At 46.6% G+C, this 14,974-nt stretch overlaps 1 protein-coding gene across 4 annotated transcripts; it reads right to left on the bottom strand.

Annotated features, from left to right (window-relative positions):
- Nucleotides 1-1,069: 1,069 nt before the first annotated feature.
- Nucleotides 1,070-14,970, bottom strand: Gtf2h3 (general transcription factor IIH subunit 3). 4 transcript variants are annotated; one of them, XR_010039604.1, is made up of 14 exons: nucleotides 14,821-14,970; nucleotides 12,485-12,564; nucleotides 10,473-10,579; nucleotides 9,055-9,221; nucleotides 7,850-7,912; nucleotides 7,049-7,078; nucleotides 6,656-6,684; nucleotides 6,202-6,276; nucleotides 5,262-5,315; nucleotides 3,882-3,950; nucleotides 3,250-3,385; nucleotides 3,135-3,171; nucleotides 2,782-3,062; nucleotides 1,070-1,575 (listed from the first exon to the last, which is right to left on the bottom strand). XR_010039604.1 is itself a non-coding variant. In XM_003462902.5 (13 exons), the coding sequence occupies exons 1-13, from the start codon at nucleotides 14,831-14,833 to the stop codon at nucleotides 2,993-2,995; spliced, it is 930 nt and encodes a 309-aa protein (XP_003462950.1). In that variant the 5' UTR covers nucleotides 14,834-14,970; the 3' UTR covers nucleotides 1,070-2,992. The 4 variants fall into 4 exon arrangements, 2 of the variants coding, with proteins under 2 accessions (XP_003462950.1, XP_063081572.1); XR_010039603.1 differs by having other exon boundaries at nucleotides 2,604-3,062; XM_003462902.5 differs by having other exon boundaries at nucleotides 1,070-3,062.
- Between the last annotated feature and the right edge of the window lie 4 nt (nucleotides 14,971-14,974).

Below are 14,974 nucleotides of genomic sequence, written 5' to 3' on the forward strand. Positions count from 1 at the left end.
CGGAAGAAGCCAGCACCATGGCTACTGTTGTGTGACTGCATTTCCACACGATGCCCAGAAAAATCAGCCCGAGACAAGCAGATTCATACCTAAGAAATGAGATTTCTTCTTAGGTATGATGGAGGTTCTAGAACCCAACAGTGGTGAGGGCTGTACCTCTCTGTGAATACAGGAAAAGCCAGTGGATAATGCTTTTAAGAAATTGTTGAGCAAGGACTTCCTACATGGTCCAGGCTGGCCCCTTTACTCATGGGCTCCTCCTGCCTCAGCCTCCTACATGCTAGGGTTACAGACATGCACCACTGCACCCGGCTGGATTATACACTTTAAAATATACACTATTTAAAAGCTATTGTGTAAATATACACTATTTAAAGGCAGGAGGACTGCTGAATTTGAGGCCAGCCTGGGCTACGTTGTGAGTCCGAGGCCAGCCTGGGCTACGTTGTGAGTCCAAGGCCAGCCTGCGCTCACAGGGCACGCCCAGCCGGCTGAAGCCCGAACTGTGAGCTGGTAACAGGCAGGCAGGTGGATCTTACGTTAGCTATCACAGCGAAATAAAAAAGCCCGATTTTCTGGTGTTAAAACCAGCTGTTTCTCCAGTGAAAATACCAAGTAACTGAACTGTTACCAATGTTGCCCCCACCGTAACACAACACAGGCAAACATCAAATTTTCTTCTAATACTCAGAAACCTTGTACTAAACCAGGATGAGTGGGATGCACTTATAACCTAGGATTTATCAGGCAGATGCAAGAAGATGCCGACAGTTTGAGTGCTTTCTAGACAACTTAGTGAGGCCCTATCTAAAAGGAGAAAGACAGGGAAAGAGGCAGGACTGGGGATACAGCTCAGCACAGAGGCTCTGGGTTCAATTCCCAGTACTATGAAAAAATAAAAAATAAAACACATGTCCACCCCTGCACACCAATGTATTATAATGTGGCCGTTGTAATGGTATGTATCTATAATTTTGGCAAGAGTTGAAATTTTAAACTGACAATTAACCAAATCCATTTGAAAATGAGTTGAATAAACACAATATAAACAATGAATAAAAGAAAATAATTCAACTATGGAAATTTAATATTTTATTAAACAAATTTATATAAAAGAAATCATAAACATGACAGTTAAAAAACTGGAGCAGAACTAAGCAAGTGTATAAAACACTTCAAATGAGAAATAACCAAGCCTTGTTCACTTATTAGAAATTATGCATCTTTTAGATCTTTATTTCCTAGGCTAAAATAATTATTCCAATTACGCTTAAGTAGACTATGGGGGGGGGGACACACATGACACCACCTGATCTTAAACTCAAGGACTAACAAATATATGCAAAAGGATTATCAAAATCTTTGTATATTTGTTTACAAATTCATAAAGCAAAAATTTTAAAAATCTATCTGAAGTTACTGGTGCAAACACAAAATTATCTAATAAAGATTCGGCTTCAGAGATAAGTCAGTGTGGCGTGGTGGTGCACACCTGTAATCCTGGCACTCAAGAGGCTGAGGTAAGAGGGTCTCTGTGAGTTCAAGGCCAGCCTGGACTACACAGCAAAACCTTGCCTAAAAAATGAAAAAACAAACCAAGAGATGGTCTAAAGAGTTTTCAAATCTATTTGTATACTTTGTACACAAATGTTTTTTGTCAATACACTTTTAAGAAACTCCAAATTCGCTATAATTCCTTAAACTTTTCCTATACTATACTGGAACTTAGGAACACTTTTAATAATTTCTAGGAATGCCAGACAATGTAGCTCAAACTTGTAATTCCAGAACTCAGAAGGCTCAGGCAAGTGGTTTGCTATGAATTCGAGACCAGCATGGGCCACACAGTGATTTCAAAGTCAGCCTGTACTAATAGTGAGACTCTCAGGAAAAAAAAAAAAAAAAAAATCTAAGAAAAATATTAAATTGAAATTTTTAGGAAGGTATCTCAAGGAACATTATTAAATTGAAAAATAGTTTTTTATTGTTGAAATTACAAATAATATTTCTTTTGAATTTACAAAAGCTTCAATATTCAGTTCAGCACTTTTAGAAAGAGTTCCCCAATATTAATTTATGGGCCTTTTTTGGTTCTGAGAATTGGCCTTCAGGCCCTCTGGAAAGAGGTACATTCTCAGCCTATTTTAGCTTTTTTTTTTTGGTACCAGGGATCAAACTCACAATCTCACACTTGCTAGGCAGGCACTTTTGTCACTAAGCTAAATCCCTAGCCCTCCATTTTAATGTTTTTTTTTTTTTTTTTGAGACAGGGTCTCACTATGTGGTTCAGGCTGGGCTTGGGCTCACTTTGTAGCCCAGGCTGGTCTGGAGCTCGCAGCGATCTGCCTGCCTCAGCCTCCCAAGTGCTGGGATTACAGGTGTGCATCACCACATGCAGCCATTTTAGTTTTTGAGACAGGCTCTGATTAAGTTGCAGGGGCTGGGCTGGAATTTGCAATCCTCTTGCCTCAGCCTCCCAGGGTGCTGAGGTAACAGGCAGGTGACAGACACTGTGCCCAGCTAATGTTTTTCCCATTAAAAAAATGACAGAATTGTATGTGCAGACAACAGATAATGCAGAGCTCATTCTCCCCAGAACCTACCATCAGCTTTCACAATCCTCTGCCCACCGCCGTATGTGAGGAACACTCGGCAAGCAGCTTCCAGCCTTGCTCACCTTTCTCATTCAGAGTTAAACTCCGCAGCTATTCGGGGACAAGCCACCCTGAGTATTCAGAGAGCGGCCCCGACACTTGTGGGGTCAGTCAAAAGAATAACTACCTGCTGACCCTCAGGAAGACTCAGGGTTTATCCCAGCTGGCCTGGAAGGTGCCGCCGATGGCAGTGTGCACTGCCGGCACCTCCTCCAGCTCCAGCCGAGGCAGGGTCTAGCAGGCTGGCTTGGCCACATGAGCCCGGTGAAAAACAACCCGCACAGGCCTGCGGTTCTGGGCCTTCCAGCCACGATGGCCTGAAGAGAAACCCCGCCGCATCACGCAGACACTTTCAGTTTCTTCTTCTTGGCCTTCAGCACAGGAGGGAGAGAAATCTTAAAGGCCGTCCTGAAAGGGCAGAGGGGACAGTGAGTGACTGGTCCACATGTGCAAGGGCCCACCCCGGGCAGGGACACTTACTCGCAGGTGGTGCAGATGGGGCTGAAGTTGCAGAAGACTGTGGAATTGAAGCAAGGACAGGGGTGAGACACTCGCCGCCCCTCCCTGGAGGGCGAGGACGGGGCACGGGACTCACTGGACAGACACACGGAGCACACGTAGCCGATCTCGATGAGGTTCCGGTGACAGAAGCAGGCTGCACGGTAGTCCACGTGGATGGGGGGCGGCAGAATTAGCTGCGCTCTCTGGTCTTGATCCGGGAGGAAAACCCACTGCAAAAGACAAGTCCACTGAGACAGGGACCTCTGATTTACACCTCGGGGGGGAAAAGGCAGCCAGCGGTCAGGACACACAGAAGCCTGCGCGGAATCAAGATTCTCTTTGCTGAGTGTGCCTAGTTCAACATATCTCAAAAAAAAAAAAAAAACCCTCCCTAAAAACCTAGGGTCCCCCCAACCCCAGTACTAAGGACTGAACCCAGACCTTTTGTAATGAGTTATACCCCCAGTACTTTTTTTTTTTTTTTTTGAGACAGGATCTCACCAAGCTATCCAAACTTGCTGAAATGCGAGATCCTCCTGCCTCAGCCTCCCAGAGCTCTGGGATTATAGGTCTGCACTTTGATTCCAGATGAAGAAATGCATTTTCATTCATTCAACAATCACTGAGCAGGTACACACACAGCCTCCTATAGGACCACCTGCCCCCACCCACCAAGGACTCGTCCAGCCCCAAGCCTGTGACTCTGCATCAGTGTCCGGCCCTCACCAGTAAGTACTGCAGCAGGGACGTCATCTGGGGCACCTTCAGGTACAGCCCCCCCGTGATGTCACAGGCCTGCAAGACACAGAAAGGTGCTGTCGCAGGGCCAGCTGGATGCCCAGGCAGGACGCCCTCAGGGAGGGAGAGGCGGCAGCCAAAGCCCACACCAAGTAAGCAACGTGCTGGCTGCTTGTGTGAGCAGAGCCACAAGGCCTGCGACAGGCTGAAGGGTGGGACTGAGGCTCCGAGGGAAGCTGGGCAGGGCGCGGAGGAAAGCTGGGGTTCACTGAGTGCACGGAAAGGTGCTGCTAAAAATTAGTGAGCCGTTTGATTTCTTTTTTTTTTTTTTTGTCTTTTTCATTTTTATGGGTACCGGGGATCAAATTCACGACTGCTTGCTTGCAAGGCAGGTGCTTATGCCGCTGAGCTAAATCCCCAGCCCCAGCCGTTTGATTTCTTAATACCGAAATACAAGCATTTATGTAAAAGTAGGCAGACCATGTAACATGGCGTAATAACAAAATGTGGGCTGGGGATTCAGCACAGGGGCGTAGGCGCCCACCTGGCAAGCACATGGTCATGAGTTCAATCCCCAGTACCAAAAAAAAAGAAAGTAAATATGACAACTACACTGATCTGATCACCACAGGCTACATATACGTACAGCTATGCCCCACTGCACCCACAGGTACGTGCAATTATGTTGCTATCAATTCTAAATAAAAACATTTTAAAAATAACAAAATAGGGGCCAGGGATTTGTCCACCTGGCAAGTGCAAGGTCATGAGTTCAATCCCCAATATCAAAAATACAAATGAATAAAAAACAAAGCCGGGCAAGGGGGCACATGTCTATAATCCCAGCACTCAGGAGGCTGAGGCAGAAGGATCACTGTTAGTTTGAGACCAGCCTGAACTACTTGTTGAGACCCTCTCTCAAAAAGACAATAACAGGGGCTGGGGATTTAGCTCAGTGGCATAAATGCCTGCCTTGCAAGCAGACAGTCGTGAGTTCGATCCCTGGTACCGATAAAAAGACAAAAAAAAAAAAAAAAAAAAAAAAGACAATAACAAACTTTTTAAAAATAACAAAAGAGCTTGGCATGGTGGACCACACCTTGCAATCCCAGCACTCTGGAAGGCTGAGGCAAGAGGATCAACATGAGTTTGAGGTCAGCCTGGACTACAAAGTGAGTCTTCGTCTCAAAAAACCAAAAAACAAACTTTCTCTAGCAGCCACACAGGAAGAGGGAAAGCAGAAAGCAGACAAAGTTCACGTGAGTACCACTTCTTAACTCAGTATATTCAAGGCAGTACTGTTCTAACATGACTCAGTACAAAAGTTAATTTCCATAATTACCAACACCAAGCACCCTAAAAACGCACCTGCTGGAGAAGTCCTGAGTCAGTGTCTAAAACACAGGCGTCGATCAAAATATTCTGCAAGGAAAAAAAAAAAATTCTGCAAGGACATTTCAAATTATTGCAGGAGTCATAACAGACAGCAGTGACCACACCAACCCCTGTACCCACTGTGCAGCAGACTCCTCGCTTGAGTAGGCTCACATGATGCCCAGGGGGATCCTGGGAGAGCCACCAGCAAAGGGGTGCATTTGGTCACTGAAGAGCCTGAGCCCTGGGCTGGCTGTGGCCACAGAGGCGGCCGGGCAGGGTGGTCCCTCACTGTCCCTTTTTCCTGCATCCCAGCGCCCCGCTTTGATAAAGCAGCACCTCACATTAAACTGAAGTCGAGGGGCCGGGGATTTAGCCCAGCAGCGTAAGTGCCTGTTTGGCAAACTCGAGGTCGTGAGTTCCATCCCTGGTATCAAAAAGTCTAGAGCCAGGTGTGGTGGACACACCCATGAACTGGCACTCAGGAGACCGAGGCAGGAGGACTGCCACAAGTGCTAGACCAACCTGAGTTACACGGTGAGTTCAAGGCCAGGCTGAACTGCACAGTGAGACCCTGTCTTAAAACAAAACCCAAACTGAAGTTTAGAGATTTTCTTTCTTTTTTAAAACTTATCAGACAGGCCAGGGACATAGTTTAGTGGCACATGCACCTGCCCAACAAGCGCAAGGTCCTGATTTTGATTCTTGGTACCAAATATAAAATAAATAGACAAACATACCAGAGAAGAAAATATATTCATTATAATTCACTGGGACATTTCAGTCCTTAGCAAAGTAAAAATACACACTGCCGAAGCAAGAGGAGAAACTGAGGCCTGGCCTATGCACAAACTATGGAACCAGGGACTGGGCTGGGGGCTGAGGATGTGTGCAGCACCGTCCTGGGAACAGGCTGGGGGTGGCCGCGGCCCACCTGCTTCTGCGCAGCGAAGATGACATTCATGAAGTTCATGTACTGCAGCGCGCTGTCCTCCGCGGCCTTGAGCACCTGGAAACACGTCGTCAGCACCCTGGGACCCGGCCCTGCCTTCTAGTCACTGTGACGAATCAACACCTCGCCCCCTGCCCCCCGCCAAGGGACAGTCCCTGAGAAGAGCTGATGGCTGTGTGGGGACCTGGGCACACACGTGTGCACAGGAGGGCAGGGGCACGCAATGGAACACCCATGTCAGTGGCACAGGATGCCCTCAGCGTCACTCAGCGACGGGCCAGGTCTGCTGGCTGAAGCTCCAGGGGACGTGCAGGGCACTCACTCGGCTCTAACCAGCTCTCTCATGACATCCGCAGGGACCCTGCACACCAACCTTTTGTAGCTGTAGCCTTTTGTCTACAGCTGTATATAAACATCACTGATGTTTTTATCTTACCAATATCCTTGATTTCATCTCCTGATTATCTACAGAGAGATAAAAACTGATTAAAATTTAACTAAATGACAACATAGCTTATTAAACACACTATAGTTATTAACTGATTAACAACATAACTTATTAAATTTCTAACCAATCTTTATGCTTATTTATGTATTTTTGTCTTTTTGAGACAGGGTCTCACTATGCAGGTCAGACTGGACTTGAGCTCACTTTGTGGCCCAGGCTGGTCTCAAACTCACAATAATCCTCCTGCCTCAGCCTCCTGAGTGCTGGGATTACAGGGGTGTGCCATCATGCCCAGCATCTAACCAATTTTTAAACACACCAAAAAATATATAATACTAAATAAGTAATATTATAATTCTCAAAGAAAATGCAAATGTCTACCTTTAACTTCTTTGTTCATTCTATGAATGTCTTCATTTCTCAGTATTAAGGAATATAAAAATATTTACTTCATAAACATTTATAGGATCCAAAAATACCTCAAATTTCAATTAAATAAACCCAGCATCCACCTAGCTGGAAAAAAGGAAAATGTTTCATTCACCAGGATAGAATCACAAGAGTTTTCAGTTACTAACTCTGTAACCAGCTAGGTTTTGCAATCTCCTCAAAACACGATCTTCGGCCCCAGATGATTAAAACTAGCAATCCGTGATTATCCTGCACTACCCTCCATATCTTAAACTCGCGTACATAAGACAGTAAATGAGATGAGGAGCCCAGAATCAAAGTCTAGGACATGGGAATCAGTGCTCTCCCAAAGAATAAGCATGGTGGTACCCAGCAGCGCAGAGGCTGCCCAGGAGCATCGCTCCCAATCTGAGGTCAGCCAGCCTGGGCTACACCGTGACTTCGTGGTCAGCTGAACTCCATGGCAACTTCTGTCTCAGAGCAACAACAAAATAAACCTAGGGGAGCCAGTACGGTGGCACATGCCTATAATCCCAGTACTGGGAAGCTGAGGCAGGAGGCTGGTGTGAGTTCGAGGCCAGCCTCAGAGCACTGCAAAATTCTGTCTCAAAAAAAATAAATAAATACATTTGAAAATGTATTTCAAAGCCACAATAAACCATCTTTTACAGGCTTCCCACGAACGTAAGATGCCCAAAATGCTAACAGCACTCGTGAATACAACGTGCTGGCCCCAGACCCCAAACTGCACCAGACAGACACCAAGGATACAGCACAGGGCCTTGGCGAGGGACCCAGCCAGCAAGGTCTCGGTGTGTTGGCCTTTTATGTCACCTACAAATATAAAAAGCATTGAAGAGGGAATTTTAAGTGCTTTCTTCAACAACAGTCATTTCCAAACCAGCGCTTTTCATGAATGAAATCAAATGATGACATTTTCAAACTGGGTTTCAAATTACAACAATCTGTTTTCATTCATGCTTAAATAAACTGCTTTTTAGCTTTTTCTCAACTTCAATAGCCAGTGTTTGCTCAGGGACTGGGAGAAGGGGACGTGGGGAATAGTATGTAATGGCTACAGGGTGACAGAAGGTTCTAGAGATGAACTGTCATGAGAAGAAGATTCTAGAATAATCCAGAACAGCAGTCCTCAAACTGGGTGATTGTGCTGACAGGATATATGGCAATGTTTGATGCCATGTATGTTTGACACAACTGGGAAATGTCACAGTTACGTGGGTCAAGGGTGCACAGGATAGTCTGTACCACAGAGCGGCACCCAGCTCGCGATGTCTACAGTGCCAAGGGGAATGTGGATGACAGCATGATCAGTCTGGAAATGCTTCCAAGGTAGACAGGGGTGGAAGCAGGGAATGGAAGTGACGGCGGGGAAGGCGATGATGGGCCGAATGGGGACGCTTCATCTTAGCCTGAAAGGATGCTGGGCTTGAAACACAGACTGGCAAATGTTCCTGCACCCACGATCATTGATGGCAAAAGTGGATTAGAACACTCAGAGCAAAAAAGGCAGAAAGGCCGGGCGTGGTGGCTTACGCCTGTAATCCCAGCCCTTGGGAAGCTGAGGCAGGAGGATTGTTGCAAGTTCGAGACCAGCCTGAGCTACAAAGTGAGCTCAAGGCCAGCCTGAACTGCATAGCGAGACTCTGTCTCAAAAAGACAAAAAAAAATTTTTTTTTAATTTAAAAAAAAAAAAGGGAGAAAGGGGTCGGGATTTTGCTCAGCAATACAGGCACCTGCCTGGCTAGCGTGAAGTCCTGAGGTTGTGAGTTCAATCTCTGGTATTAGAAAAAAAAGCAGAAAGACATGCAGAATTAAAGGGACAAGAATAAAGAAGAACAAGACACGACTGAAAGGGAAACAAGGAGCAGGGTGGAGAGGCTCACATCTCTGGACCCTTCCAGATCAACTCCATTAGCCAAGCATCGACTGTTAACAGTGAAGGCTCTCGGGCTTACTCTTGGTCATCAGATCTTTAATCTCCTCGACTATCACCTCGTTGGCTGCCGTCAGCAGCTCGTATTTGCCGTCTTTACTCCCCGAGGGATTATATTCAGGAGGGGGGTTCCCGGCGTCTCCAAAGAAGTCTCCAAGTCTGCCATTCTTTCCAGGGTACAAGAATCGACTGAAACAGCAAGGAAAAAGGCCCACGTTGCAGCATGACTCCCTGTCCTCGCACGCACTCACACTCAGCATCGAATTAAGCTGAACATGCAGGCGGAGATGCCTAAAATCCCAAGCTGAGGCAAGAGACTGCAAGTTTGAGTCCAACCTCCGCAACTCAGTGAGACCCTCTCAAAATTTTTACAAAAGACTGGGGACCTAACAGGCATGGTGGTGCATGCCTGCAATGCCCACACTGGGGAAGCTGAGGCAGGAAGATGGCTATGAGTTCAAGGCCAGCCTGAGAGACATAAGTAAGCTCATGGCCAGCCTGAACTACGTAGCAAGACCTGGCTCAAAAAAATGAAATCACACAAATATGGGGCCCACAAGAGTCCACAACTTCATTTTGAGCATGGTGGTGAACATTCCCCTATTACCTCAGAAGGCTGCCATGGTTCCAGGGCTTTCCAAAAAAAAAAAACAGGAAACATATCGGGTGCTGGGTGACAGGGTCCTGAAATGCTTCAGGGTGGTTTCTCACATGACAACCAGAGGAGACTGGTACCCCCATCAGTCAGACTCACTCTGGCTAATTATCCGAAGTGTGTACTGTCTAAACCATGCGGAGCACCTTCCTACGTTTCCGACCCATGCAGGAAGCACGCAGGGGACGCCTTTTCCTCCCTTCCTTCCGCGGGCTGCGGCTGCGGGCCAGGGCCTCCCTCGTGCCAGGCCTGTTTGTTTTGTTAGAGGGAACTTTCCTGGTGAGGCTTCTGCGGCCACCTCACCCCGTCTGGAGAGGCAGCCCGTCCTCAGGACCACGGGCGCCTGTGCCCCGTCACGTACCCAATCACCAAGAGAATCCAGGCTGCTCACTACCTGTGAAACACGGGCCACATAGTGGCCGACAAGTTGCCACTACTGTGCAGGGACAGTAAGGCAGCAGAGCCGCCTGTGACGGGGACTGGACCCTAGACAGGTAGACGCTCCGAGGAAACCCAGCCCACATGACCCATGAGACCCTCCTGCCCACACCTGGCCCACCCCACCAGCCCCAAGGAATGCCCACACAGCCTGGCTGTGCTAGGGCCTCAGGGAAATCACTGGTGAGGGCCTGGCTGGGGCTCAGGCACCAATGTGGCCAGAAAATCCGGATTTCCTGGTGGCACCTGAGATGTATTCGGGCCAGGCCCGGATGGCCCTAGTGCTGCCCGCTGCAGCTGCTGCTTGCTGGGGTGGCAGAGGGTTCTGTGGCGACACAGGGTCCTACCTCTCATGGATGTGACTGGCGATCACGGCCAGCTTGTTGGAGCGGTTCATGAACAGGTGGGAGTTGCCCAGCACCAGCACGGCGTCCATGCACTTGGACAGGGTGAACTGCGGCACAGGCGGGGTGCAAGACAGAGACGTGGCTGATTCTCCACCTAACCCTTTGCTAGAAGCCCACCCCACCCCGCCGCCCCAGGCACAGGCACAGGCAGAAAACGCTTGAAAAGCCGCCTTCTAATTTTACTCACAGAAAGCCAATGCAGGATTTAACAAAGTGTTTTTGTTTTGGTACCAGGGGTCAAAATCTCCACCTTGCGCTTGCCAGACAGGCACTTATACCGCTGAGCTAAATCCCTGGCCCAACAAGTACTTTTTAAAATGTGTTTAATATATTTCAGTTACTTAGGATTCAGCTCAGGCCCTCACGCATGCTAAGTAAGCTTTCTACCAATCAGCTGTATTCCTGGCCCTCCACAAATACTTCCTGCATAGGACTTAGGGCACTGCAAACATGTCCTGTTTCCTGTGACAAAAATTATAAAGCAACACGAAGTCAGGCGTGGTGGCACATTCTCATAATCCCAGCTACTCAGGAAGCTGAGGCAGGAGGATGGCAAGTTTGAGGCCAGCCTGGACAACACAGTGAGACTCTACTTCCAAAAAATAATTAAAAACAATACTCAACACTGCTCAGAGACAGACAGACAGAAAGACCAAGAGAAAGAATGAGCAGGGAGAAATAGGTGTAAATCTAATGAAACATGTACAGGCTTGATTGATGAAAAATCTAAATAAATGGAGACACACACTGTATTCACAGATTAGAAAACTTCACATAGTAAAGCTGTCAATTCATCTCAAATCTATATACAAACCTAATATAAATCCTCTCGAAATCCCAGAAAGACTTATTTTTTGTAGTTATAGGCAGGATTATTTGAAAACTTATATGGAAAGAAAAGGAACTGGGGCTGGGGATTTAGCTCAGTGGCATAAGTGCCTGCCTTGCAAGCAGGCAGTCGTGAGTTCGATCCCTGGTACCAATAAAAAAGGAAAAAGACAAAAAAAAAAAAAAAAGAAAGAAAGAAAGAAAGAAAAGGAATTACACAGATTAAAACAATTTTAAAATAATAAAGTGAAAAAAAAATAATAAAGTGAAAAGAATCTATAGGCACAGGTGTAATGGTCAGGACTGGGGAAGGGTGCAGGGACAGACACAGAACCACAGAGCAGGCCCATTTGATCTTCTATGAAAGAACAGCAGGGGAGGTGATGCACGGCTGCAGTCCTGGCACTTGGGAGCTGAGACAGGAAATTCTCAGGAGTTGGGCTGGGCTACAAAGTGAGTTCAAGGTCAGCCCGCACTATCTAGCAAGGCCCTGTCTCAAATTTTAAAATAAAATAAAAAACTGGAAAAAAATGCTTACAAACCATGTATCATGCAAAGTCCTTGTAGCTGGAACACTGCACAGAAACACAACCTGTGGGGCAGGTTAGACTCCAGACAGTGAGAGAGATTTTTTTTTTTTTTTTTTAGTGAGAGAGATTTTTAATGTGCTCAAAGACATGTTCTCAGGCCAAAGATGTAGCTTAGTGGCACAAGCACTTGCCTGGTAAGAGGGAGATTGTGAGTTCAATCCCCAGTACCAAAAAAAAAAAAAAAAAAAAAAAGTCATGTTCTCCCTGGAACTGAGGAGCAGTGACACAACTTTGCTAATTTGTAAATTACTGAAATGTACACTATAATAGGTCAATTTTGTGATATGTAAATTATCTCTTCAATAATGTTCTCTTTTGTTTTGTCTTTTGAGACAGGGTCTCAAAAGAGACCAGGGGACCAGGCTGGCTGTGAACTTGTGGCAAACCTCCTGACTCAGCCTCCTGAGTGCTAGCGTTACAGGTGTATGCTACCACACCTGACTAATCAAGCTGTTATTTTTTTTTTAACACAAAGTAATAGAGACATAAACATATTAAGTCAGAATCACCTGAAGTCCCCTCAAGCTGTCTTACCTGAGATTCCTTTAATGCTTGCTTCCCCCACCAAATTGGGTTGGTATCAACTATGATGACCAGAAGATTCAATTCATCCTCTGAAAATATTAATAAGAAATGAAATTCAAGTGTTAGCCTCATGAAATGAATGAAAGCTAACAATCCCAACATAAAAATTAAATTCACTACAATGTTTGTTATCCTGTCTGGCAAGGGCAAGGGCCTGAGTTTGATTCCTGATGCCAAAAAAAAAAGGCCAGTTTATTATTCTACATCCTCCCATTCACAGAAGGCCAAGTCCCTTCAGATGTAAGCTCAGTGGGTTCTTAGCGAGCCCTGTCTGCTGCCTCTACCACCACATGCACCACAGTGCAAATGAGAGGGGCTTTGCTGTTTTGTTTTTGTCAACTCCTAGTACAAAGCAAGTGCTTAGCTCTACTAACTGAACTCCAAAGAACTTGCATTGTGACTGCCTGGTCAAAGACTGAACACTCTGAATAGCCATGAACAGGAATGCCCAGGTAGGGCTGCAGGTATAGTCCAGGGAGACACAGGAGTCACCCTGTGCCTAGTCAATCATGGAGCAGTAAGGCTGATGGTGATTAGGAACCAATGGAGGTCTTTCTGATTGTTTTTGTCTCAGTATATAGTTCAGACTGGCCTTGAATTCACTATGGAGCCCAGGCAAGCCTTGGACTTACAGCCATTCTCCTGCCTCAGCCTCCTGGATGCTGGGATTACAGGTGTGCATCCCCACACCTGGCCTCTGGATAAAGGGGTATTTCATACTGTTTTAGGTTAGATGAAATATGGGACACGTTATTCCCATTTTGCAAGTGGAAGAACTTGCCAACCCACATGCAGTCTTAGGAAGTGGAGAGGCCAATCTGTTGATTCTCAGTACAACTCTTCATGATGTCATTGCCTACCAGAGGACCCACAACACAACCAAGCCTCTCCTAACAACAAAGAGTTCACCAGCAGACGATTTCAATTGCTCCTCTCGGGCTTGCCTCCCACACTATGGACTCCATGTTGAGGCTGGGGATGTAGTTCCATGGCCAAGCTCCAGTCTATGATGCACAAAGCCCTGGGTTCCATCCCCAGTAACACACAAAGAGGAGGAGACACGCTTTTTGCTAATCCTAGGTTGAAATATGTGTGCAAATCAGACAACAAAGAGCCACCTACAGAATTAATAACTGTGTCTGGCACAAGTCTTGCCCAAGGCCCTTAAGCCCCTGGCCTCAATTTCCCATTGGGATTTGCCCTACAACTGTCAGGACCTTGTTACAACCAAAAAGCTTACAAGAGTGTTGCTAGTTACAAGTGTGTATTTATGCACATGCAATGTCCCTGCGAATTCCCTCCTTCAGGTCTCTGCCTTAGTTTTTAGATCAGCAATGCTAGGTCTGACATAGTTCATTTCTCCACACAGTGGCAGAAGCAACTGTTCTCAGTGCTGGGGAGTGAACCCAGGGCCTCATACATCCCAGGCAAGTGCTCCCCCACTGATCTGCCTCTCAGTCCCAAAGTGATCTTTTTGCATGGCAAATGAGAGCAGAACAGTTTTTAGCTTAAGATCCTACAACAGCTTTATATGACGTTAAATATGAAGCGCAAATTGTTGGACCACAAGACTGTGTCTGGCCAAATGTGGCTAGTTCTGAGTTCATTTCTCTTGCTTCCTCTTTTTCAAAATATCAAAAGACTTTCTATGTGGTACTGTAATGCGTGAAAGTCTCCCTACCTTCCTATATTCCCAGGTACTCCCTAAATCCTAGTAGCTCAAACATCCCCAGGACCTTTTGCATTTAACAAGCATTTCCTGCGGAAGTTTGCAAGGCCATTTAAGTCTTAGCTCCAGCATAGCTCCCTCGCCAATACCCTAACTTTCTACTACTCTAAAGTAGCTCCTCGATCCCCAACACCGCAGCGTGCTATATTGCCCTCAGCACTTGTCACCTTTTGGAATTCATTTTATGTATTTGCGATGACTTCTGTCGCCCACGAGGCTATCTAACCTCAGCCAGCTTCCCTGCTCGTCACGTTTTCTGCAGTTTCTCCAGTGCAAAAAACAATGCCGGGGCCGGGAATTTAGCTCAGCGTCTGCTTGGCAAGCGCGAAGTCGTGAGTTTGATCCCCAGTACAAAAAAAAAAAAAAAAAAAAACTGCCAGGCAAGCAGGGGACGACCCAAAAATATTTACTCAAAGAATGAATGGACTAGCTACTCCTCTAAACACCGAATAGATCCCGCACAGCCCAAAGGTACTAGATAATCTATTTGGCAGGCCCTAACCCTGCCGAACCCGCCCAGCCCCCGAGTTGGGATCTACTTCTAAGAGTCCCTCACCGTCTGACACCATGGCGACTCCCTGCCCTCAAAGCAGAGGAAGCTGAGGTCTAGTGCGCGTCCGGAAGCCTGCGCACTCCGACTTCCGGCGCCGCCGTGTGACGCAAAGGCGCTTTGGGCCGGGCTGCTCCCTGTACCTCCACGGCCCCGCCTC

The sequence above is a fragment of the Cavia porcellus genome, unplaced genomic scaffold (assembly GCF_034190915.1).
Source record: "Cavia porcellus strain 051 isolate PalLab524CR breed Dunkin Hartley unplaced genomic scaffold, mCavPor4.1 scaffold_16, whole genome shotgun sequence".
NCBI classification, from domain to species: domain Eukaryota; kingdom Metazoa; phylum Chordata; class Mammalia; order Rodentia; family Caviidae; genus Cavia; species Cavia porcellus.